Here is a 27,085-nt window from a genome sequence, read left to right on the forward strand (position 1 = left end):
AAAAAGGACATGCATTGCCTTTAGGAGGCTTAGAGAGTGCTCCTGGGGGCTGGGGGGAGGACAGAATTTAGTAAAAATCAGCCCATTTTTCCCTCATTTCTGCCCTCCCCAGCCCCCAGGAGCACTCTGAAGGCCTCCCAAAGACAATGCATGGCCATTTGGGTGAAGGGGGCAGGTTTTCGGGAAGCCAAAAATGCTGTATTCAGCGTATAAGATGCACCCAGATTTTCAGCCTCTTTTTTGAGGGAAAAGGGTGCGTCTTATACTCTGAAAAATACAGTATATATAAAAAAGGAAACCACTTGATGTCAGATTGACATTTGGATAAATTTAAATCCTGGGTGTCAAACCTACAGCTTTTCAGACATCATTGAACTACACATCTCAGCAGCTTCAAGCGTGAGCCAATGGTAAAAGATACTTAGAGTGGTAATTCATGGACATTGGGAAAGCCACACTTCTTCTCTCATTTCTGCACAGATGGCTCTCATTCATTTGCCAAATCAGCCCCAGGTTTTCATGGTTTGGGAATTAATCCAAGAGGTCCTCAACCTGTGACAGCTTGGCAGTGGATTGTATTTTTAAAATGAAGAGGGTTGGGATTCTTTATAAATAATAGGAAATAAAAAGGCCAGAACTCATCCTTTCTAGTAGCCAACACCTAGATAAGCAGGGATTAACACTAGACAAACAATCAAGCAGAAACAATAGCTTAAACAAAGGAGACAAACAGATCAAGCAAACAATCAGGCAGTAAACAATAGTTAAGGGACTACCGAGGAGTAAACCATACCCCCACCAACCCTGACAGGGCAAGCAACTGTATATAAACAGGGAGCAAACCCCACACTCACTAGCACTGATGTGTTGGATAATGAAATGTTCGCAAGCAAACAACCTGGCTCAGATAGCCCCAATGGCTGTACAACCCTGTGCTGCAAATAGACTCTTCTATTGGTACCCAGAAATACATGCATCGCACCATTTTGACCAATTAGATGCAGATGACTTTATATTGAGAACAATCTATACTCTGGATAGTATTGATTGCAGTTCAAACAGAAATGTTATCTGTTGAAAATGAAAGGGAAAGCATTACACTAAGATGCGGTAGCTTAGTGGTTAAGATGCTGAGCTTGTCGATCAGAATGATCAGCAGTTCAGCAGTTCAAATCCCTAGCGCCGCTTAACAGTGAGCCCCAGTTACTTATCTCAGCTTCTGCCAATCCAGCAGTTCAAAAGCACGTAAAAAATGCTAGTAGAAAAATAGGGACAACCTTTAGTGGGAAAGTAACAGTGTTCCGTGCGCTTTCGGCTTTTAGTCATGCCAGCCACATGACCATTGAGATGTCATCAGACAGCGCTGGCTCTTTGGCTTTGAAACAGAGATGAGCACCACCCTCTAGAGTCAGGAACAATTAGCACATATGTGCGAGGGGAACCTTTACTTCACCTTTAGGGTTTATTGAACACCAACTCGCCACGGCTAACTTGCCACGGGACAATTTAACAACTCAATTTAATGATTCAAAATAAATAATGTTTTAATTTTTGTCATTCACCCCTCCCATGGTGAGTTGGCCATGGTGAATTGTCGTAGACCCCACTCTGAATTCATGAATGTGATTAGCAGTTCAACCCTGAGCTCCATATACTGAAGAAGGATACTGAAAAGTAGAGTTTTCCATCCTGTTTACAGTTCCTCCAAGAACTCACCGATCGAGAGGCAAGGGGCATCCCAGACTCATCCACTGGCCCGATCCCATCGTACTTCACCCAACGTTTCTCCTTTCTCTTGCCATCTTTTGTCCAGGTCGCTGACCAGCCTGGTGGTGCTACGCCGTTCACAGTCGGGTAATTGACTGAACCAGCCAAGTAAGGAGAATGAACAGGTTCACTTTTCAGTGGTCTAATTTCTTTAGCAGGCCAGGTTGGGTACCAATTATTCACTGCCAAGAGATACAAGCAGATCATAATGAGAAGGAGATTTAAAGGAGCTTTACGTCCTATACCTGTCTCCATTGACTCTACTAATGCTACCTTTAGAACAATCACGTGGCTGAAGTTCTCAGACAAAAATTACATTATTTGGCAATTTTATGTGGGTTGGCTTTAAACGTCATTTAAAATAGCCTGAATTATTAGGGGAACAGATTATGTGGTACATGGAGTAGCCTAAATAAGTTCTACTAACTATTTCTGATGGGGCAGGTGATTCTATGCTACACACCACTGACAAGCAAATATAGATTGTGATAATTATTAGTGTCATGATTTCCAAGGGCAGGCAATCTTCAACTTACGACCACAATTGAGCCCAGAATTTCTGTTGCTAAGTGAGACAGTGAATTTTTCCACATTTGACAACTTTTCTTGCCACAGTTAAGTAAATCAGCTTCAGTTGTTAAGTTAGTGTGGCAGTTTTTTAAGTGAATCTGACTTCTCTCAGATTGACGACTTTAGAGGACTCACAATACTCAGATATATAGATAGTCCTCAACTTATGACCACAACTGAGCCCAAACATTCTGTTGCTGAGTGAGACAGTGGTGGTTAAGGGAGTTTTGCCTCATTTTATGTTATCTTGCCACCATTGTTAAGCGAATTGACTGCATTTGTCCAGTTACTAACACGGTTGTTAAGGGAATATGACTTCCCCATTGACTTTGCTTGTCAGAAGGTCGCAAAAGGGAATCAGATAAACCTGGGGGAATGCAATCGTCATAAATCTGAGCCTGTTGCCAAGTGTCTGAATTTTAAACCCGTGATCACGGCAATGGTCATTAAGGGTGACAAATGCTCATAACCAGTGGTGGGATTCAGCCGGTTTGTACCTATTTGGGAGTACCGGTTGTTAACTTTCTAAGCAGTTGGGAGAACCGGTTGTTGGAAGAAATCTCCTTTTGTTGTTTTTCTCCACTTTACAGGGCTAATCCTGTAAGGAAGGAAGGCAGGAGGGAAACATTCTGGTGTTGTTTCTAGCCTCATCTTCATCGCCCTGCTTACAGAAACTGCCTCTCCGCTTAACCCTTATTCCAGTGGTGAAATCTATTTTTTGCCACCTGTTCTGTGGGTGTGGCTTGGTGGTGGTGGTCATATGACTGGGTGTGTGTGGCCAAGTTTTTTGCATGTTTCAAAGCATTTTTTCCTACCTATTCACCCGAATTGGCAGGAAAAAAATTCTTTAAAAAGTGGGGGGGGGGAAGAGGTTCTGACAATCACACAGCTCACAGCTGATCAGCGCAATCGTTGAAACCTCCCCCCCCCCCCACTTTTTAAAGAATTTTTTTTACTACCGGTTCCGGCAAATAGGTAATAAAAAATTCTTTAAAAAGTGGAAAAAAAAGTTTCTGTGACAATCAACTGTGCCGCGCTATCATCGGAACCTTTCCCCCCCACTTTTTAAAGGTGGGGGTTTTTTTTACTATCAGTTTGAGCGAACCTTAGCATTTTTTGCTACCGGTTCTAGCAAACCGGTCAGAACCAGTAGCATTTCATCCCTGCCTTATTGCATTGTAACAGCTAAGTCGAAACGCCCATCGACGTGAGTGATGTTGAGTTAGCCACGCCCACCTGGTCACATGACCACCGAGCCACACCTACCAAGCTAGTCATTAGGGCAGAGAACCGGTTGTTAAATTATTTGAATCCCACCCCTGATCATAAGTCACTTTTTACAGTGCCGTTATAACTTTGAGCAGTTACTATATGAACTGTTGTAAGTCGAGTACTAACTGTACTGTATATTTCATGTCCTTTCCATTAAAAAAAACCCAAAACCAGTGTTAGCGTTTGCTCTGTTTCCATCCACATCAAGAATGTGTTGGAGAGATCAACATTTTATCCCATCTAATTACTAGGTTTATTACTAGGTTTAAAAATAGCGTGACCCATCAAAAGCGCGGACGACAAAAGCGCGATCGACAAAATCGCGCCTTTGACGTCATCACAGCGCGACGAAAAAGATCGAAAAATTCAAATAAAAATTAATAAAAATTAAATTAAAGCAAGCCGATTCACATAAAGGTAAGGGTTAGGTTTAGGGTTAGGGTTAGGGCTAGGGTTAGGTTAAGGGTTAGGGTTAGCTTTAGAGCGTTAGCGTTAGCGTTAGGGTTAGGTTAAGGGTTAGCGTTACGTTTTTCGTTACTTTAACGGTTAGGTTTAGGGTTAGGTTTAGGGTTAGGTTTAGGGTTAGGTTTAGGTTTAGGGTTAGGTTTGGGGGGCTTAGGGTAAGGTTTTCGCTTTATTTTTACATTTTTCGAACTTTTTCGTCGCGCTGTGATGACGTGCGCGCTTTTGTCGAGCGCGATTTTGTCCTACGCGCTTTTGTGGTGGAACCTAAAAATAGTTTCTATCCTTGGGCTGTCAGAATCTTAACACAACCACAATCACTCCACATACACATGCGTGGAAACGTATGAGTAGTTTTTCTTTCTTTTCTTTCTTTTTTCTTTTCCCCTAATTATTTGCATTGGGATTATTCTTTATACTATTTATGTTGTTTGTATTTGTTCTGATGAATTACACCAGTGAGGCTAAAACCAATTTCATTGCATCTATTTTGTACATCAACAATAAAGGCTATACTAGACTATGCTCCCTAAGAGGAAGGCAGGAACAATAGAGAGAGAATGGGAGGGTTGGCTTTAGACACGCTGCTGAATTTAAACATGGTCTTTTACTCAAAGCTCTGCTGCCAAAAATGGACCATCAAAAGCTCTCAACTCTTCCTCCTGGCAGGAGGAACAAAAAGCTAACTGAGCTTTAGAAGTGGGTCTAAAGTTGTATTTAAACGGATAACAGGAAGATAAGGCAGCGAGGACTACAAAGTGTTCTGTGCTGCTTGCCAAGGAAATCTATTATCACAACCCATTCTTGGCCGCAGTATTACCTGAACTCTGCTGAGTTGTTTTCCATGGCTGGGATATCCCATTGTACACTTGGCGGGGAGTTGTATCGTGGAATTCAAAATTTAGGGTATTGGACCCACAATTGCGAATCACGGGAACCTATATATAGCAGGGATAAAAGAACAGCATCCATTAGTACGCAACTTTTGCTCTCTTTCGAAAACTTCTCAGTTGTGAAAATGGGAACAGATTTCTTATTGCTCAATGGTGCATCACAGGAACATTGCTAATCACAATCTGAGGCACACCTTCTGCCCATATTGTGTATATCTTTTACCCTAGGAAAGTTCATTGGGCTGAGGAGTGGTTGTTTTTTGTTGCGAAGTTGTGTCCGACCCATCACGACCTCATGGACAATGTTCCTCCAGGCCTTCCTGTCCTCTACCATCCTCTGGAGTCCATTTAAGTTCACGCCAGCTGCTTCAGTGACTCCATTCAGCCACCTCATTCTCTGTCATCCCCTTCTTGTTTTGCCCTCCATCGTTCCCAGCATTGGGTTCCTTATCAGTGAGGACTGGTAAAATGCTTTTATTCTTATCATTTTGGGAGAGTGAACATTTGCTCCACTATCTTTTGTTTTCTTTTTCTTTTTGCCTCCCACACTTCAGAACAATAAGGCCTTAATTCAAATTTACCAGTGTAATTCTTACTAAAAACTTATTAAAATACTATTATGTAGCATTATTTTACTAGTTTCTCATTCTGGATCCCAATAAAGTGAGCTGTATGATAACCAAAGGGAATGTTTAGACGTTTATAGTGTGGACAAAGCAAATGTTAATTTCAATTCTTTATGAAGGCAATTTTTCTCCATAGAATAGAATGGAATGGAATGGAATGGAATGGAGTGGAGTGGAGTGGAATGGAATGGAATGGAATGGAATAGAACAGAATAGAATAACAGAGTTGGAAGGCACAGGCAGGGAACCCTACACCATTTCAGACAAACTTTCAGTATTGGAGCATTTACCATTTCTGGAGGCAAGCTGTTCCACTGATTAATTGTTCTAAGTTCAGGAAATTTCTCCTTAGTTCTAGGTTGCTTCTCTCCTTGATTAGTTTCCACCCATTGCTTCTTGTCCTACCCTCAGGTGCTTTGGAGAATAGATTGACTCCCTCTTTTTTGTGGCAACCCCTGGGATTTTGGAACACTGCTATCATGTCCCCACTAATCCTTCTTTTCATTAAACTAGACATACCCTGTTCCTGCAACCGTTCTTCATATATATTTAGTCTCCCATCCCCTAATCATCTTGGTTGCTCTTCTCTGCACTCTTTCTAGAGTCTCAACATCTTTTTTTACATCATGGCAACCAAAACTGTATGCAGTATTCCAAGTGTGGCCTTACCAAAGCATTAGAAGTGGTATTAACACAAGGCCCTTTGATCTTTCCGAATAGATTTATATTGTTTGCCTTGCAAATTATTTTATCAATCCGGACTGGCTCTATTGTATTACAGATTTCTGTCTAATTTCCTCTATTGTTTTCTTTGGAATCAACAAGCCACAGCCCCTGAATGTTGCAATGGAGCAATTAAGAAAAAAACAAAAGTGAGCAAATATACAACTTCCTCTGCACATTTTTGTGCTGTGAAGACTAATTTAAGCAAGTACAGAGTAGCTTGTTCTACTGGGGGAGAGGGGACAATTTTAATTAAATGTTATCTTCAGAGCTGATAGTAGAAATATATAAAAATGCATAATTAATTTAGTTTGACTCTTAAACTTGATCTAATCTGCCCTCTTATTTTGTTTCCCCCCCTAGTTTTGATAGGGGGAAAACACATTATTTTTTACCTCCCACCTTTATTACTTTCACAAATAACTCACTCAGTGAACATATCCAACACACCTTCCTTGATCTGTTTTTTCCACAACTCTATGACATGGGTCAAACTGAGAATGATTGGTTCAAAGTCACCCAACTGGCATCCGTGGCTAATGTGGGACTTGAACTCATGATCTTTTGCTTTCCAGCCCCCTTAACTACTAGACCAACCTGGCTCACATCTTTTCATATATGGGGAGGAGAAAGAGTCAGCAGATCCAATGAATGAAAAGAGCTGGTATTATAAAGCCAATCATGTCCTCCTTGTCTGCCTTTTCTCATCAAACTTCCAGAATTCAGAAGAGAACTAAAAAAACCTTAGTAAGACCACACCTAGAGTACTGCATCCAGTTTTGGTCACCACACTAGAAAAAAGATGTTGAGACTCTAGAAAGAGTGCGGAGAAGAGCAACCAGGAGTTTAAAGTCTTTAAAAGATGTTGAGACTCTAGAAAGAGTGCAGAGAAGATGATTAGAGGACTGGAGGCTAAAACATACGATGAATGATCGCAGGAACTGGGCATGGCTAGTCTAGTGAAGAGAAGGACCAGGGGAGACATGAGAGCAGTCTTCCAATATTTGAGTGGCTGCCACAGAGAGGAGGGGGTCAAGCTATTTTTCAAAGCAACCAAAGGCCAGATAAGAAATAATGGATGGAAACTGACCAAGGAGAGATTCAACCAGAAATAAGGAGGTACTTTCTGACAATGAGAACAATCAACCCATGGAACAGAAGTTGCCTTCAGAAGTTGTGGAGGTTTCATCACTTGAGACTTTCAAGAAGAGATTGAACTGCCATTTGTCAGAAATGGTGTAGAGTCTCCTGCTTGATTGGGGGGGTTGGACTAGATGACCTATAAGGTACCTCCCAACTCTGTTAATCTGTTAAATCTGTTAATAGATTTGGAAGGGACATCTAGTCCAACCCCCCGCCCAAGCAAGAGACCGTATACCATTTCTGACAGATGGCAGTTCAGTCGCTTCTTTAAAGCTTCCAGTGATGAAGCTCCCATAACTTCTGAAGGCAACTTCTCTTCCATGGCTTGATTGCTCTCACTGTCAGAAAATTCCTCCTTATTTCTAGGTTGAAAGTTAGTCAATTAAATGAATAAAAAGTCATCAATAAATTAAATCAAACTGGATACAAAGTACAGTTTAAGCAAATTCCCTGAATTTATCCGAGCCCAGCACAATCAATATCTCCAGTTGGTTGTCGGGAAAATAAAAGAGTGCTTTGTACAACTTTACTTCCCAGAAACTAGTCTATGAATCTAAAATTTTAAAAAATCATTACAGAAAACAATTTGGTTTAGTGAAACAAAAAACCCCGGCCTTTTGCTGGGAGGAAATGGGAAGATGACAAAATGTATGTGATGACAATCACACAAATGAGATGATTTTTACCCACTTGCATCACACGACATTATTACATAATCATGGCAATGGTAAGATGACATGCACCATGGTTTTGACATTATCACAGCTTGTTTGGAACACCTGAATAGAATACAATAGCAGAGTTGGAAGGGACCTTGGAGGTCTTCTAGTCCAACCCCCTGCTTAGGCAGGAAACCCTACACCACTTCAGACAAAGACTTCCAGGGTTGGGGCATTTACAACTTCTGGAGGCAAGCTGTTCCACTGATTAATTGTTCTAACTATCAGAGAATTTCTCCTCAGTTCTAAGTTGCTTCTCTCCTTGATTAGTTTCCACCCATTGCTTCTTGTTCAACCTTCAGGTGCTTTGACTCCCTCTACTTTGTGGCAACCCCTGAGATATTGGAAGACTGCTATCATGTCACCCCTAGTTCTTCTTTTCATTAAACTAGACATACCCAGTTCCTGCAACCGTTCTTCACATGTTTTAGTCTCCAGTCCCCTAATCATCCGTTATTCTCTGCACTTTTTCTAGAGTCTCCACATCTTTTCTACACCGTGGTGACCAAAACTGGATGCAGTGTTCCAAGTGTGGCCTTATCAAGGCATTATAACGTGATATTAATACTTCATGTGATCTTGATTGTATCCCTCTGAATGCAGGGCTGACCTTCTTGGAGAACAAGCAATCTCTACAAGTAACTCATAAGCTCCCAATCTTCCCATTGGCTTGGCTCAAGGAAGGCAGACTCACTTTGTAATACTTGATGCTCCATTTACTCTGTGGGGTGGACGTGGCCCGCGGAGAGGTGAGACTCCCACTATGGATAGAGGGGCTCTTCTGGAGGTATGAGGGGATAAAGTCATCCAGCCTAAGACCCGGGGTTTCCACGGAGACTCCGGCCCTCGAATGATGTGGAAGAGATGTGAAACTGGACCCTCGCGAGGCAGGTGAAGGATGTCCTACACCATCCTGAACATGCTGCTCAGCAGGTGGCAAACCCTGAAGGGAGTGGAGGGAAAGAAAGAAGTTCAAGATTTGAATTGGGCATTGAGTTAAAACCAGAAATATTTTTAAAATGTTTTTAATTGAGCATATTTCATCATTTACACCACATTTTCAATCTTTACAGTGCTCTGGTATCAGTAACACTCATAATTATATAATGGTTATTTCATTTTTCTTCTTTTCCATTTATATACATCGCTGTTCTATATATTATCTATTATGTAATATATCAATATTTATATGTCTATAGTTTTACATTATATCAATATTCATACATACACACAGACACACACACATTGTTTTTTGTGTTTTGTCAAAGCACCTGGTATGCCAAAATATGGCAGGGAGCATACTGCTTTCCCTTCATTTATTTATCAGCAAAAATGCAACACAAAACACAACACAAATACACACACACACACACACACACACACACATCTTAATATAACTCTTAAATAACCTTTACATATAATCTTTACATCTATTCTGTAGCCATTTGTCCCAAATCATATAATATTCAATTTCTCCTCTGTCTTTTAATTCCATAGTTAACCTGTCCATCTCTGCACACTCAAGCACCTATAATTTGAAGATATGAGAATTCATATTAATGTAAATGATGTTGCAAATGCTGAAAGCTGTGGCACAGAGATATTGGTACCCAGATGACACACTGTTTAAGGAAAGATGGAATGTTTTATACATTGGGGAAAAACAACACTTTTTTTAAAAAAAAAGATTTTCGATCTGGAAAATTGGAAACTGTCGATGTTGAGGTGGTGTTTCGTTTTGTATCCCAGGATTGTCTCTGCTGGTTACAACTACTAGAAGGACTTTCCCACCCTCTGCTCCTGACCTTTGGGTTGGGAATGCCCCAGATTCTAGGGGGGGGGGGATTTCCTGAATGCAGAGAAATTGTTATCTATTGATCCATCCGTCCCTATTTCGTAGGCTTTTCCTGGACATCACCAACAAGCCGTAGATGGGTTTCCAACATGCCCACGCCTTTGTTTTGGAGCTCAAATCATTCCAAAACACATCATCATCCCTTCCATGGGAAGCTGAGATGGGAATGCCTACTTTTGACTCTGAACATGCCTGCTTAGAAGGGCCAGTGCTGGATTATGGCAGAGCCTTTAATTACCAGAAGCCTCAACGCCCCTCTGGGAACTCTCTATCCAACGACAGCTCTGATATCAGCTCAGAAAATATTTCCTGTTGTTTCAAAGAATCGCTACGCATTATGCAACATCAACACTAATAGTAACACCATGGCAATGCGAAGCATAGACACTCACATTTGGCCGACGAAGCATCCCGGATCCGGAGTTGTCAACCACCATCAAAATTTGTCTGGTGCAAAACTTCCACCTTGGACAGGAGGATCAGCTGATCAGTTGTTTACACCTGAGTAAACAGAGAACAAACCTGTTGTACGGAAAGGGCTTTGAACTGCATCAGGAGGTCATCCTATCTGAAACTCCTGAGTCAGAACATCCTCTTCCCTAGCTGTAAAGGACCTCCCACCAGAAAACCAGAGCATGTGAGGATGTGTTCCCTTAGCCAAAATAGAACATAGACTAACAGACTTGGAAGGGACCTTGAAGGTCTTCCAATCAGCTCAAGCAGGAAATCCTATACCAGGGATGGCAAACAAAAGTGCCGAAAAGGGAGCACTTCACGCGCATGCTTTGCATGTGTGCGCATGCTCGTCTGGGATGCAACCAGGAACAGGAGCTGCCCAGGGAGCATGCACTCACGGGAAAATGAACTTCCAGTTTCTGGTGTGCACCAGTGGTGCTATTCAGCCAGTATGCACGAATTCGAGCGAACAGGTAGCGGTGGTGGCAGACTCCGCCCATCCGCCTGCACGTCATCACGTCCCATTTTTGATGCTCTGCGCCTGCGAGCGCGTTCACATTTGTGAACTGGCAGCAAAGGTAAGTAAATACCACCCCTGGGGCGCATCTGCACGTGGGCCAGCAAGCCTTCCAGTTACTGCTGGGCATGCGCAAGTGCTGATCAGCTGGTCGGCACACATGCTCATGCCGAAAAATGGAAGACCAGCTTCTTCCAGTTTCTGGCACTGCTGCACCCACAAAGGCCAGCTGATCATCGCACGTGCATGCACGCCTGAAACCCGGAAAAGGAACGGGTGACATGGCTTTGGGCAGGCGTGCCACAGGTTCACCATCACTGATTAATTGTTGTCATTGTCAGGAAATTTATTCTTACTTTGAAGTTGGAACTCCCTTTAATATCTCTTCCACCCGTTACTTTTTGTCCTGCTTTGGTACTTCGGAGAATAGGTTGACACCCTCTTCTCTGACAGCCTCTCAAGTCCTGGAAGGCTGCTGTGATATCAGCCCCTTAGTCCTCAAGAATATCAAAGGAAACCAAGAATCCTACCCCTGCTCTTTTTTTCGCTTTTTGACACTCAAGGAGCACAAAAGCTGGACAGTTTCTCCCTTCCTGTGTTTCATGTAATTACTCTTCAGTTGCTAGCCAACTTTCCGGCATATCACAGTAATGAATCATCACTCTTAGCGTTCTTAAAGGAACCTGCGCATTAGTCACCCTTGTCAAAATCTTCCCTGAACTGTGCTTTCAAAGGGGGGGGGGAGATGACATAATGAAACACAAATTAGCCAACCTCGTTTAGCTTAATGCATTCGGGGAGCAGAGCCAGCTCTTAGCTTACAGCTCAGCTTGTCATCCAAAGAGAGAGTTAAATCCATAGACCCTGGTTAGCTTCAAAATAAGGGTGTCAAACTCAAGGCACGGGGCCCAGATCCGGCCCATGGGGTTCTTAGATCTGGTCCATGGGTAAAGTGACCAGACCTCCCGCTTTTGGCGGGATAGTCCCAATTATTAATAATTTGTCCTGCCTCCCGTGGAGTTTCAAAAAAGTCCCGCTTTTCACCCACTCTCCTCTTTTCAAAGCACACATAAAGTAATTAGCAAAGCGCACAGGACATTTTTCCCTGTTGCACAGCGGAACGATCCTTCCCCTCATCGGAGAGCCAGATGGACGCTTTTAAAGGGTGGACGCCGTGTTTCTGGAGTGAGGGTGGTGGCAGCTCCGGCGGCAAATTTAGTTAGATCAATCGGTATCTGACAATTTACGGGTTGTATGGTGAAAGGAGCCGGGGCGTCTCGTTTCATACTGTCCGACACCAATTTTTGCAGCAGAGAAGAGCTGCTGCACTCCGCATGAACTCTCGCAACCTGACACAGTGGCGGCGCCTTTAAATACTCCGCCCTCTCCCGCAGCCCAAGCTCCATTGGACCCGCCCAAACATTCAGCCAGCTAAACCCCACCTTTGTAGCCCGGAACTTGGAAGGGCAGCTGCTGTGCTTACATTTGGAGGCGATGTGCTGGGCATAGGGAGGGGTTCCGAGAAGCAGAATTGTGGCCTTGTAGAAGCCGGCGGTAAGTAGATTCCAGTGAACGGCCCTTCTACACAATCCGATTAAGGCTTAGTTTCATTCAGGGCTCTGGAGGGGATGGGAGGCACAGTTACAGATTCCAGTGGTTTCTCTGCCCCGCTCTTTTTTTCTTTCTTTGCTGCAAGGCCTTGAGATACTGGTTATGCCAAGTGCCCTTCCCTGATTGAGCAGCAAAAGCTTCCGCTTTTCTCCAGGACTAGCCGCAGGACAATCTTGGTAGCCCCCCCATTGGGAGAGCTGGCCAGAGTTGGTCGTTCTGCTGATCGTCACCCTATTACTGTCTTATAGCTGGGTGACCGAGATTGCGGACGAGCCTTCCACCCTAAATTAAGACTCTGGATCTGTACGGTGAAGTGAGTAATGCAGTTCCAATCAGTCCTTTGGTGAAAGGTGCGCTCGCGGTGTTTTATGTAGTAGGAAGATTCTCGCCATGGCTTCCACCCGGCGGCGGGCATTAATGGCGACCACAGCCCTCAGGAAGGGAGCCTTCTGCCTGTGCCGGAGCCCTTCGGCTCCCGACCTCCCTCAGGAGGCACCACCAGGCCAGCTGCAGGTGCTCCGCTCCCCCCATCCCCACCCCCAGATCCCCTCCAACCGCGGGTGGGTGGGTGCCGCTTTCCGGCCAGAAGCACGGTGGTTGCAGCCCAGCTTGCGGAGCCCCTTGGGAGCCACCTGCGAGGGTCTCTGTGGGGCTGCCCGGGTCTGAATGCCGGCGAGCTGGGCAGTCCCCGCGAGCACGATGGCCTCAGAAGCCCCCACGATCCGCTGCCTTCGCTGCGCCACCTGGGCAACCCTGCGCCGCTCTCACCGCGCCCTGATCGGAAGGCAGGAATCCTCCCTGGTGGCCTTTGCGAACTGCCTTCCCCGCAGGCTTTGCGGAGGGATTTCTCCACATTTTGCGGGAATCCACTTCTGTCGCTCAGTTTTATGCAGCTCCGCCACTTTCCACGGCTGCGGACTGCAAGTCCTAGGATCCTGGATGGATCAACTCTGAGGCGGCTTCCTTCCCACGAGCCCCGAACCCCCAATATCCCCAGCCTCCCCTCCCCGGTGCTTCCCTCTTGACCGGTGCACGAGGGTCCAAGAGGATTCAAAGGTTTGAGAGTTTTGGCTCTCCAGTTTGTCGCCTCTTCGGTGGAGTTTCACATTCCTTCCTTTCCTCGGATCCCTCCGACTGCTCCAGTCCCTGTCATTGGTCCCATCATCCTCCCTCCCGGTGTTTTAAGGCATGGCTTCTCAAAAGCACGGCGGAGGAGGAGGCAGTGGCGGCAAGGGGAATGAGATGCCCAGCTCAGGTGCTCCGAGCGGAGGGGGAGGCAGCACTGCTGCTGCCACGGGCGGGGGTTCCAGCGGGAGCTTTGGCAGCTTCACCTCAGCCGCAGCGCCAGGTGGCAAATTTTTTAATCAAGAACACCCCACCCCCTCCCTCCCCCCCACCCTCCCTCCCCCACCAATGGTGTCCCACTTTAACAATTTTAAAATCTGGTCACTTTATCCATGGGCCACCCTGGAAATTGCAAAGAACTAGCCCATGGTGCCTCTGCCAGCATAAATGGGGTCCTGAGGTCCATTTCCGGCTGTGATGGCCTCCTGCAACCCTGTGCCAGTGAAAATGGAGCAGAGGGTTGCAGGAGGCCCGGGCAGCCGAAAATAGAGCTCGGGAGCCCATCTTCGCTGGCAGAATGCTTGGGCCACCACAGGTGCCCCCAACAGGAATGATGTCAAGCTGGATGCACCCACCCTGGCCACATCCACACTGCCCCCCAACCCCTAGGAGCACTCTATAAGCCTCCTAAAAGCTATGCATGCCCTGTTTTGGGCAAAAAATGGGGACGTTTTCACAAATGGGCCATTTTTTGCTCATTTTCGCCCCCAGGAGCACTTTGCAGGCCTCTCAAACTCTCTGCATGCCCCATTTTTCACAAAAAATGAGGTGTGCAGAAGGTTTGGGAGGCCTGCAGAGTGCAAAAACTCTTTTTCTAAATTTACTTCTTCAAAATCTTGGTGCATCTTATACTCCGGTACGTCTTATACTCCCAAAAATACACTACATGCAGTATGCATGAAGATGGAATCATACCCATTCCCAGTTTCCTTATCACCACCCATCTCACCTCTGATGGCAAGTATGAATGAAGAAGTCTCAGATAAAGGCTGGTTTGAGCTGCAGGAAGAAGAGCCAGGATGCACACACTATATTCTTTGCAAAGCTTTGCTTCTCCTCTCATCCGGGGACTTACTGGAGCAGGGCATCTCGGCTATTCTCGGTTTCTGACACTGCTGGGCACTGGGCAAACAAAGCTGCCTTTCTACAATTAGTCCCGTGCCCAGAACAAGGTCACTGCCTTGTTCGGTCTGCCAGCACATCCAGGATGGAAGTGGGGATTGACTTTTGTTGCAACAGTGACTATGCAAATCATCCGAGATTAATAATTCAGCCTCAAACAAGATGCTACAGTTTGCTGGAGTGCATGCCCAAATTCTTGTGAGGGTGTCAAGAGAATCCGCACGGGTGTGACAGGAGGAAGCCAAAGTTTACGAGTGGGAGAGGCAGGCATCCCGGAGAGCTAACGACGTGGGTGGAAGCAGAGGGACGGAATGGATTACAATAGCACTTAGCAATAGCACTTAGACTGATATACTGCTTCACAATGCTCTTACAGCACTCTCTAAGCGGTTTACACAGTCAGCCTCTTGCTTCCAACAATCTGGGTCCTCGTTTGATCCACCTCGGAAGGATGGAAGGCTGAGTCAACCTTGAGCCTGGTGAGATTTGAACTGCTGAACTGCAGCTAGCAGTCAGCTGAAGTAGCCTGCAGTACTACACTCTAACCACTGAGCCACCTCGGCTCTTAGGTTGTTGTAGCTTGGTGGCTGCTGTGTTGGAATTCCTAGAATACCGTGACCAATTCTGGTCAGCGTACTACAAAAAAAATGTTGAGACCTTGGAAAAAGTTCAGAGAAGAGCAACTAAGATGATCAAAGCCCTGGAGACTAAAACATATGAAGAACAGCTGCAGGTTTTGGGTCTGGCTAGTCTAAAGAAAAGAAGAATTAGGGGTGACATGATAGCAGTATTTCTGTATTTGAGAGGCTGCCAAAAAGAAAAAGGAGTTAAATTATTCTCCAAAGCACCAGAGGGCAGGACAAGAAACAATGGTTGGAAATTAGTCAAAGAGAGAAGCAGCCTGGAATTAAGGAGAAACTGCTTAACAGTGAAGACAATTAACCAGTGGAACAACTTGCCACCAGAAATTGTGGGCGCTCCATCACTGGAGCGTCAGGCCTGCAGTCATATTCCTTTTAGGATCTTTGGCCTGCCACACACTCTTTCTACTATGCTGTTTCATTAGTGGGGTAATTGGGAGGGGGAATAGTAAGGAGTAGAAATGTAGAATGGGTGGTTGTCAAAATAAAACATGCCTTTCAAGAAGCCCAAGGTCATCCTTTGCCTCTGCACCTCTGCACCTGACCGGAAGTGGATGGGTGGAAATGCCAGTGTGGCAATGGAAGACCATGTGATGGACTTGTGGGTGTGGGGGCAAGATCATGAACTTTCAACTTGGTGGAAAACCCAGGAAGCTTTCAGATTCGGGTTTCCCACAGATGTGCCAACATGTCTCTCTTAATAAATTGGAACTTAGAGCAACGCTTTGCCTTGGACTCTGATTTAATTCTGGGGGATATTTGGAATGCTGAAATGGAGGTTTTTAGGAAGAGACTGGACAGTCCCTTGTCTGAGATGTTATAGGTCAGTGATGGCTAACTTTTTTTTTGCTGAGTGCCAAAAGCATCTTCACGGGCCCATAATGCAATGCACTTGCAACCCCCCTCTGTATGTCCCCATCCCCTGCACATGCGTGTATGCCTCCCGCATACACTTCACCCCAGTGCATGTGCATGAGCCCCCTGTGCATACCCCATGCATGCACATGCATCTCCCACATGCGCCCCACCTCTCATGCATGCATGGCAGACCCAAAAATCAGCTGTCGGTGGGAGATGCGCACGTATGCGCGGTGGAGCTGAACAGGGGCGACAGCTCACATGCCCACAGAGAGGGCTCTGTGTGCCACCTGCGGCACGTGTGCCATAGGTTTGCCCATCCTGGGTATAGGTTCTCCTGCTTGAGCAGGGGGCTGGACTCGAAGACCTCCAAGGTCCCTTCCAGCTCTATTCTATTTTAACCTAACAGGTTCAATCTGCAGCACTTCCAAGTGGGACTGAGAAATCCCAGACACAGCACCAGCTACAGGCTGAAACTATCCAGGAGAGAAGAAAACCAAGTAAGGTTTGTTTTTTTCAGAGTATAAGACGCACCCCCCCCCAAAAAAGGGTGAAAATATGGATGCGTCTTGTACATTGAATACAGCATTTTTGGCCTCCTGAAACCCCGCCCTCACAAAAAATGGAGTGGAATGGAATGAAATAGAAGCTGGAAGGGACCTTGGAGGTCTTCTAGTCCAGCCCCCAAGAAGGAGAACTTATACCATCTCAGATAAGTTACTGTCTAGTCTCTTCTTAAAAACCTCAATTGATGGAGTGCTCAGTGACTAATTTGGAGCTTCATAACAATTAAGCCTTTGCTGTTTCTTTGTTCTTTGTTTAACATTTATTTATTTATAAAACAGCATACAATAGCTCATGGACCCTACATGTACTCTTTCCCCTCCCCCCCTTTCAGCTGTGGATCAAAGGCCCCTTTAAAATTGCTCCAATGCCATTTGGAAAACAACAAAAAATTAAAATTGCTAAGTATGTAGGGCCCTGACCATTATAAATCAGAAAATATTCTGGGTTTTGAGAATCTATTGGAGGTCGTCCATAAGAATTAATCACTCTATTCCTCTTTTAAATCACACCCATGTGCTGCAACTTTATATGAATTTTGCCAAAACCTACAGTTGCAAATAAATGCTTCAAAATTAAAATAATCCAGTCAAGATTTCCCAAAAGCTGAAGAACACAACTAAATGCCAGATTTGCTAGAAATGTAGCACGTACACTGCCTAGGCGATATACAGCAGAACTCTGCATTTAAAAGAAAATAATTCAAGGTAACTCAACATTTCTGCATCTGGAAAAAGCTTATCTTTGTGAAACTGCAGACTAAAACACAGAGCGAGTTCCAATAAAGGAGAATATTTGTAGCTCAGGGTTGAAATGAAAGGTCCTTGGTGCTCTCTGAGCTTGGCTGTTTTCTTGAAGACGTTTCATTACTAAAAACTAGGTAACATCACCAGTGATCAGTGATCAGAAGCACTGATGATGTTACCTAGTTTGGGTAATGAGACATCTGCAAGAAAACTACCAAAGTCAGAGAAGATCAAGGCCCCCTCACAGATTAGGTTTTTACACACTGTACATTTGACACTCAGTTTACTTCTATTGTGATGAGTTGTCTGGTTTCTGCAATTCCAACACAAGGTAGAGATCAATCTGATTTGGGGTTGGCAGAAGTCAACTTTGCCCTGGTAGACTCTACTGGTGGGAGACCCAAACAAGGGCTGGCTCTTATTCCTAGCCCTGTTGACAACTCATGTAATACTCAGAAAAAGTCCCAGGAAATGCGAGTGTCAATATGGACTGTGAGCAAGCCCTTTCATCAAACAATTTGCTATAACTGAAACAAGCAGTCTGGAGTCCTACTCTTTAGCTCAGGGGTGTCCAACCTTGGCAACTTTTAACAGATTAACAGAATTGGAAGGGACCTTGTAGGTCATCTAGTCCAACCTGCACCCAAGCAGGAGATCCTGTACTATATCTGCCAGATGGCAGTCCAGTCTCTTCTTGAAAGCCTCCATTGATGAAGCTCCCACAACTTCTAAAGCAGTGTTTCTCAACCTTGGCAACTTGAAGATGTCTGGACTTCAACTCCCAGAATTCCCCAGCCAGCGAATGCAGTCCAGACATCTTCAAGTTGCCAAGGTTGAGAAACACTGTTCTAAAGGCAACTTCTGTTCCATGGGTTGGTTGTTTTCATTGTCAGAAAATTCCTCCTTATTTCTATGTTGAATCTCTCCTTGCTCAGTTTCCATCCATTATTCCTTCTCATGTGCTTTGGAGAATAGCTTGACTCCCTCCTCACTGTGGCAGCCTCTCAAATATTGGAAGACTGCTATCATATCTCCCCTGGTCCTTCTCTTCACTAGACTAGCCATGCCCTGTTCCTGCAACCATTTATCATATGTTTTGCCCTCCAGTCCTCTAATCATCTTCTCTGCACTCTTTCTAGAGTCTCAACATCTTTTAAAGACTTTAAACTTTAAGACCTGTGGCCCTCCACTTCCAGAATTCTGGGAGTTGAAGTTCACAAGTGTTAAAGTTGCCAAAGTTGGACAGTGCTGCTTTCGTTCAATCAGGAGTATTCTCACCAAAATGTAAATGCTTACACCTATGAGTTTATAGAATCTCATCAATCGATCTGTCATCTATCTTTCATATCTCTCTTTTTATCTGTTGTCTATCTTTATTTCTTTTTTTAATAAATATTTTTATTGACAAACATGTAAAATACACCCACACAAAAGTTAGACTTACACCACATTTATACAATACAGTATGAACAGGAACTTCCTGTTGTTTATAATAGTAATCATCAAGCGATACCGCTCACCTTATATTATTTCCCCTTCTATTGTATTTCATTTGGATTTTACCATTCTTAACCCTCTTATTTTACTCATAACTATTATTTTTGAGTTTTGTTATATTCTTTCATTGATTTTTGTTTCTTTCCTCCATCCAACTATACCATTATCCAATATCTGGTAGAATTCTGATTCTTCCTTTCCCTGGATTAAATTAGTTAGTTTATCCATTTCGGCACAGTCCATAATCTTTCTTATTATTTCATCTTCGCTTGGGATTAATTTGTTTTTCCATTTCTAGGCAAAGGCAATCCTTGCTGCCGTAATTATATGTAGTATTAAATACTGGATTTCTTTTTTGTATTTCACCGACATAATTCCTAATAAAAAAACCTTCAGATTTCCATTCTATTTTAACCCCTGTTATTGCCTCCAGCCAATTTTTGATCCTTTTCCAAAAAATTTTGCCTCCTCACAGGTTCACCATGTATTGATTTGCATTTCCAGCATTTTGGGGAGGTATTTGTTAAAATTTTAGCTAACCTTGTTGGTGCCAGGTGCCATCTGTAAAACATTTTGTACTGGTTTTCCTTGCATGCAACTGATAGTGTCATTTTTAAATTTATTCCCCATTTTTTTTCCATTTGTCTAATTCAATATTATAGCCAAAGTTCTGTGCCCATTTTATCATTTGTTCTTTCACAATTTCCTCTTCCATTTTATACTTCAGGAGGAATTTATATATTCTCCCTATCATCTTTCTATCTGGGCTTTGAATAATTTTATCCAATTTGTGTGGTTCTGTTTCAATGTCATCTTTATTGTATTTAGTTTTGATTTGGAGGTAAGTTAGCCAGTCAACTTTCATGTTCTGATCTGCCAATTCTTCAATTGTTTTTAAATTTCCCTGTCTATCAATTAAGTCTCTGTATCTTAGGATTTTGTTCCAATCTGTAAAATTTGGGTGAGTCCTTTCTGTCGGTGATAGCAAATTTGGGATTTTCACATAGTGGATTTTTTTTATTTTGAGCCATTTTTGCAATAACGCTCTACTGATTAAATGATTTTGAAAGTATTTGTGCGTTTTATTTTTATCATCCCATAGGAATGTATGGCAGCCTGCATGGCCTTCTAAGGTCAAAATTCTTTTATTCTTTAGCTCTATCCAGTCCTTCACCAATGTTATTGTTACTGCTGATGCATATAAATCCCAATTTGGTAATGCTAAGCCTCCCCTCTCCTTGCTGTCTTGCATTGACTTTAGTTTAATCCTCGGTTTTCGTCCCTGCCAAATGAACCTAGCAGTTATTTTATTTAATTCTTGAAATAATTTTTTACCTGGATTAATAGGTGCGGCTTGCAACAGGAATAGGATTCTTGGTAAGATATTCATTTTAATTGTTAGCAGTAGCAATAGCAGTTAGACTTATATACCGCTTCATAGGGCTTTCAGCCCTCTCTAAGCGGTTTACAGAGTCAGCATATCGCCCCCACAGTCTGGGTCCTCATTTCACCCACCTTGGAAGGATGGAAGGCTGAGTCAACCTTGAGCCGGTGAGATTAGAACCGCTGAACTGCAGATAACAGTCAGCTGAAGTGGTCTGCAGTACTGCACCCTAACCACTGCACCACCTCGGCTCTAATTGTTGCTATACGTCCCATGATAACTGGATATTTTGCCAATTTTCTAAATCTTTTATTTGTATCACTAATTTATTATGATTATCGTCTTTAATTGTGGAACATTTTGCCGACACCCAGATCCACAAGTAGTGCACTTCCTTAGTTATTTGCAATCTGGTTGCCAGTTCCTCTTCTTGCTTTTTTGTCATGTTCTTGGTTATCATTTTTGTTTTGTCTTTATTGATCTTTAGTCCTGCCACTTCGCCATATTCTTCTAATTTTTGAATTAATTTCAAGCTGGATTCTAATGGGTTCTCTAAAACAAATACTAAGTCATCGGCATAGACTGTCATCTATCTTTCATATCTCTCTTTTTATCTGTTGTCTATCTTTATTTCTACCTACCTACTCTCTCTTTGTCGTCTATTTTCTATATCTATATCTGTCCTATCTATCCTATCCATCCATCTATATTCTATATCTTTGTTGTCTATATCTATCTTTTTATCTTTCTATTATCCATCATACCTACCTACCTACCTATCATTATCTATCTATCTATCTATCTATCTATCTATCTATCTATCTATCTATCTATCTATCTATCATCTATCTATCATCTATCATCTATCAATCTACCTATCTACCTACCTATCTTTCTATCTATATCTATTTTCTGTCTGTCTGTCTATCATCTAACATAGCTAACTATCTGTCTGTCCATCCATCCATCCATCCATCCATCCATCCGTCTATCTTTGATTTCTCTCTCTCTTTGTCGTCTATATAAAAGTGTCTCACATGGAACTGGGTTTACACACTGCATGAAGCCATGGTTTCTTTAACTAGGCTTTGTGAGTAAGTCCCAATTGTGTAGGCACACAATGCTGAAATCAATATCAAACAAACCACTTTATAATAGCGTGACGTTAACAGAAATGTTGCCAGAATTTGTCTGCATTTAATTTATGGCTTAATTCTTGCCTAAGCCACAATAGATCTCATACTAAACTGTAAGTGATTGACTGACAATTACAATATATTGGAGCCTCCCCATTACCGTTGTAAGTTGGGACAGTTGTAAAATGGGAACTGTCACATTTTATCATCTTTTTTTGCAGCGGTCATTAAGTGAACACAATGGTTGTTAAGTCAACCAATGGTTTTCTATGGGAGTGATTTTCCAAAAAACCATAAGTAAATTCAAATTTTTGGCAAAGCTGTCATAAAATGAAGTCAAATGACTATGGGATAAATGGCTTTAAATAATTGTAGCCCAGTTGCCAAATGCCCAAAATTCAGTCACATGAGCAAAGGAGGAACCTATCTTGATTCCAATTCTGGGTTGTAAATCATCTCAAAGTAAGATCATCAGAAGGGTCATTAAGTTGAGGTCCACCTGTATGGCACGATATTCTAGGCAGGAGTGTTAACCTCAAGGCCTAGGGACCATATCCGGCCCATGTGGTGCTTAGATCTGGCCTGCTGGGCTGCCCTGGAAACAGTGATGGACTAGCCCGCAGTGCCTCTGCCAGTGAAAAACAGAGCTTGGGAGGGCCGCATGCGGCTCTTCCAAACTCCGTTTTCACTGGCAGAGGGTTACAGGAGGCCGTAACAGTTGAAAACGGAGCTCATGAAGGCTGCCTGCAGCTCACCCAAGCTCTGTTTTCACTGGCAGAGGGTTGCAGGAGGCTGTCACAGTTGAAAACGGAGCTCACGAGGGCTGCCCGCAGCTCCCCCAAGCTCCATTTTTACTGGCAGAGGGTTGCAGGAAGCTGTTGCAGCTGAAAACGGAGCTCACGAGGGCTGCCCGCAGCTCCCCCAAGCTCCGTTTTCATTAGCAGAGGTTTGTAGGAGGCTGTTACAGCTGAAAATGAAGCTTGGTAGCCCGTTTTTGCTAGTAGAACGATTGGCCCACCACAGGCGCCCTGACACGATTGACGTCAAGCTGGCCACACCCACCCTGGCCACGCCCACCCTGGCTCCTCCAGGTCAAACACAACTTTGATGCAGCCCTCAATGAAATTGAATTTGACACCCCTGTTCTTGGGCAAAACCAAACCAATCGCATTGTGGCATAGAATAATGCATGAACCCAGCTGAACAGTTTTACAAAGAGTATCACCAAGCACGACATGTATTTAAACACAATTATCCTCAAAACATAACATTTTTCTTATAACATGACCCAAAATAGAATATAATACTTTGTTCTTCCCAATTAGATTGGAGAGCGTGGACATGTTGTTTGCTGGGTCCTAGAATTACTCAAAGACCAAATGAAGACTTTCCCCCCTGGTGCCAGCAAAGCTGTTATTAGAAAAAGAGTTCAACAGAACAAAATAAGGGCTCAATTTATGTGAAATCCAGAGGTAAAGAGGCCTGTCAATCAGGTACAGCACAAAAGGAAGCTTTGAAATGCTAGCAAATATGTCACAAAACCAGCTTTTATAGGACTCAAAAGTTAAAACACAGTAAGTATGTTATTTTCTAAGATGCCTCAAACCTGATCCTTTGGCAGAATTAAAAATGTTATTAGTAGTAGTAAATGTATAAACGTTCATAAAAATATAGAAGAAATGTGATACCTCTACAAGAAGAAAATTAGAATTTAAATGCATAGTGAATTTGAAGGGGTGGGGGGTGCCAGAAAAAGCCAACTAGATGTCTGAGACGGTTCTCTTTTAATCTAGAAATAAAGCATATGGAGCATCATTAAATATTATTTTCATCTTTCTTCCTACCACTGCCATTTCCCCATCTTAAAGTACCTTTTCACAGAAGTTATCACTTCCTATATGGAGCAAAAAAGAAAAACAGAATACAGAATAATAGAATGGGAAGGGACCTTGGAGGTCTTCTAGTTCAACCCCCTGCTCAAGCAAGAGACGCTATATCTGTGATGGCAAACCTATGACATGCGTGCCCGGAGTAGCAGAGCCATGTTGCCTAGCACGTGCAGCGTTGCCCGTTCCTCTTCTGGGTTTTTGGCGTCCATGCATACATAACAATCAGCTGGCCTTTGTGCATGTGTGCATGCACAGCAGTAACTAGAAGACTTGCTGGCTGGGGTGCATGTGTGTGCCACAAACCAGAAGTTTATTTTCTGGTGCGCGCATGCCCACTGGGCAGCTATTATTCCTTGCCACGGCCCAAATGAGCGTGCACAAAATGCTCCCTTTTTGGCACTCGATGCTGTGTCCATGCTCCCTTTTCGGCACTCATTGCCAAAAAGGTTCACCATCACTGCCCTATAACATACTAGGCAAACAGCTGTCCGGTCTCTTCTTCAAAACCTCCAGTGATGGAGCACCCAGAACTTTTGGAGGTCAGTCTTTCCACTGATTAATTCAGAGGTGGGTTGCTACTGGTTCGCACAGGTTCAGGCAAACCAGTAGTGGTATTTTGGCCTCGGTCGCAGAACTGGCAGCAACCTAGGCTGGCCACGCCCCTGAACCATTCCCTGGTCTCTGCTGCCATCATCAGCAAGCTTTTTATTAGATTTTAATGGTTTACATTGAACTGCGCATGCATGAGCAATGTTCGGGTGGTGTGCACATGCATGCAAAGCAAACTAGCAGCAACGCCGGCAGCAACCCACTCCTTGATTAATTGTCCTCACTGTCAGAAAATTTCTCCTTAGTTCCAGATTGGATCTCTAATTATCTTGCACCCATTCTTGTCCTTCCCTCAGGTGCTTTGGAGAACAAGTCAATCCCCTTCTTCTCTGTGATAGCCCTTCAAGTACTGAAAGACTATCGCCCTTAGTCCTTTTCTTTGTTAGAGTAAGCATACCTAGTTACCTTAACTCAGAGGTCTTCAAACTTGCCCACTTAAGGATTTGTGGACTTCAACTCCCAGAATTCTCCAGCCAGCATATTTTACTCTCTTGTAATCCCTTCCTTTGCAATCTCTCCATTCTGGAAGTTGAAGTCCACAAGTCTTTAATGGCCAGGTTTGGGGACCCCTGCCTTAACTGTTCATCTTATGGTTCAGCCTCCAGATCCCTTATCATCTTTGTTGTTTTTCTCTGCACTCTTTCTAGATTGAGTTTGGGATCCCCATTTTCTCTGCAACAGTCAATAATATCTTCTGAAGAAGGAAATTTCATGCAGAAAAACAACACGTAAACTACACAACTTAATCCCCTTTCTAAATTCAATTTTTCTCTCTATAAAGCTACCTCATTTTTTTTTTAAAGGAGAGGCCACATGTATTTTCCAAGGATGTGTTTCTCACCCTTGGCAAAGATATGTGGAGCACGTGTTCAGTTGAGAAACATTGTACTAGCTGATAAACATCAGTTGGTGGTGAAGTTTTGTTCCCCCCAGTGCTTTCTGGCACCCGTCTTTTTTCCAACTTTTCCAGCCTTCCTCTTTTTACAATGCTATCTGGTCCATCTTTCCCTCCTGCTGCACCTAACTTCTTTCCACAAAAATTCTTGGATGAAATTCTGAAAATCTGATACCCAAATGGGTGGAGATGTTTATAACTTTATGAGGCGAAAATGCCTCAGCTGAAGTTAAAACAGCTTGAACAATTTCAATCCTCACCAGGCTCAAGGTTGACTCAGCCTTCCATCCTTCCAAGGTGGGTAAAATGAGGACCAAGATTGTTAGGGACAAGAGGCTGACTCTGTAAACCGCTTAGAGGGGGCTGTAAAGCACTATGAAGCGGTATATAAGTCTAAGTGCTATTGCCTGCCTGCCTGCCTGCCTGCCTGCCTGCCTGCCTGCCTGCCTGCCTTCCTTCCTTCCTTCCTTCCTTCCTTCCTTCCTTCCTTCCTTCCTTCCTGGTGATTAGAATGCAGCATTGCAGGCTAACTCTGCCTACAGCCGGAGGTTCGATTCTCACCAAGCTCAAGGTTGACTCAGCCTTCCATCCTTCTGAGGTGGGTAAAATGAGGACCTAGATTGTTGGGGTCAATAGGCTGACTCTGTAAACCGCTTAGAGAGGACTTTAAAGCTTATATACTCTAAAGCAATATATAAGTCTAAGTGCTATTGCTATTGTTATTTGTGAGCATTTATTTTATAAGAGCAAAATAACCTTCTCTCTTACCTGAGATTTGAAGTCTAACATGCAGAGAGGGCTCCTAATTGGGGAAGACTGTCCTGAACTATTTACTGTACTTCTGAAAAAGAGAGACCTGCTCTAATAAACATACACAGACTAAATCATGGTCAGATGGAAAGGATAGAAATTAATTGAGAGAACCAACCTGGAATTAAGAAGAAATTTCCTGACAGTGAGAACAATTAACCAGTGGAACAGCTTGCCTCCAGAAGTTGTGAGTGCTCCATCACTGGAAGTTTCTAAGAAGAGGGTGAACAGCCATTTGTTTGAAATGGTCTAGGGTCATTTGCTTAAGCAGGGAATTGGGCTAGAAGACCTCCAAAGTCCCCCCCAAATTCAGAGGTAGTATTCATTGGTAGCGGAAATTTTCAGTAGTTCGGAGAATCAGTAAATACCACCTCTGGCTGGCCCCATTCCATCTATTCTCTGCCTCCAGAGTCCCAGCTGATTGGGAGGAAATGGGGATTTTGCAGTATCCTTCCCTTACCATACTCACCAAGCCACGCCACGTCCACCAAACCATGCCTACAGAACCGGTAGTAAAAATATTTGAATTTCACTGTTCCAATTCTATTTTTTTTTATTCTATTCTGAAAATACTTTGATTGTATGCATTTGTGTGTTGATAAATGTATACACATGCATGTGCAAAAAGCTGTTATAAAATCTTCATCCTTGAAATCACATAATGTTTACTGCGTAGAAGACAATTACTGCTATGAACAAAGGTAGGCTGTGTTTGCATTTCCATACAACTTTGCTCTTTTTCTTTATCAGAGAAATCTTAAACGTTATGGAAATGAAGTGCCTACACTTGTCCTGTGCAATTCCTGTGGCCATAATCCAAAAGAAAATATTCAGTATAAGTGAAACAGTAAATTTGGGGGGCAAAATGTAATAGAATCCAGGAACTGCAATTTCTTTTGTTAGGACAACTTGTCCTGTCTTCACATGTTTAGTATCATCTTCTAGACTGTTGGTTACCTGGTGAAGATGAAATGGTCACTCTTCATGGAAAAGTTTGGATTGAATTAAAAGCAGGCAAATTTTACATTGTTACGTGCTATTTAAACAGAATAACTGCTGTACTGTAACAGCTATAGCCTTTAGACTTATACACCACTTCACAGGGCTTTACAGCCTTCTCTAAGCGGTTTACAGAGTCAGCATATTGTTCCCCAAACTCATTTTACCCCCCTTGGAAGGATAGAAGGCTGAGTCA

The 27,085-nt window shown here is 43.4% G+C and overlaps 1 protein-coding gene across 3 annotated transcripts in view; it reads right to left on the bottom strand.

Moving 5' to 3' along the window:
• Positions 1–27,085, bottom strand: part of SORBS3 (sorbin and SH3 domain containing 3) — a 90,338-nt gene that overhangs the window by 52,620 nt on the left and 10,633 nt on the right. For all 3 annotated transcript variants that reach the window (XM_087706130.1, XM_087706128.1, XM_087706129.1), the window contains exons 2-5: positions 10,423–10,531; positions 8,870–9,118; positions 4,892–5,009; positions 1,717–1,949 (exon numbers count right to left, since the gene is read on the bottom strand). In XM_087706130.1, coding sequence (XP_087562256.1) covers positions 1,717–1,949; positions 4,892–5,009; positions 8,870–9,118; positions 10,423–10,467 — 645 coding nt within the window. In that variant the 5' untranslated portion in view covers positions 10,468–10,531. The remainder of the gene's footprint in view (positions 1–1,716; positions 1,950–4,891; positions 5,010–8,869; positions 9,119–10,422; positions 10,532–27,085) is intronic.

Source organism: Thamnophis sirtalis, unplaced genomic scaffold (genome assembly GCF_051295495.1).
Source record: "Thamnophis sirtalis isolate CommonGarterSnake01/CBP01778 unplaced genomic scaffold, rThaSir2_p1.2 scaffold_2, whole genome shotgun sequence".
Taxonomy (NCBI): domain Eukaryota; kingdom Metazoa; phylum Chordata; class Lepidosauria; order Squamata; family Natricidae; genus Thamnophis; species Thamnophis sirtalis.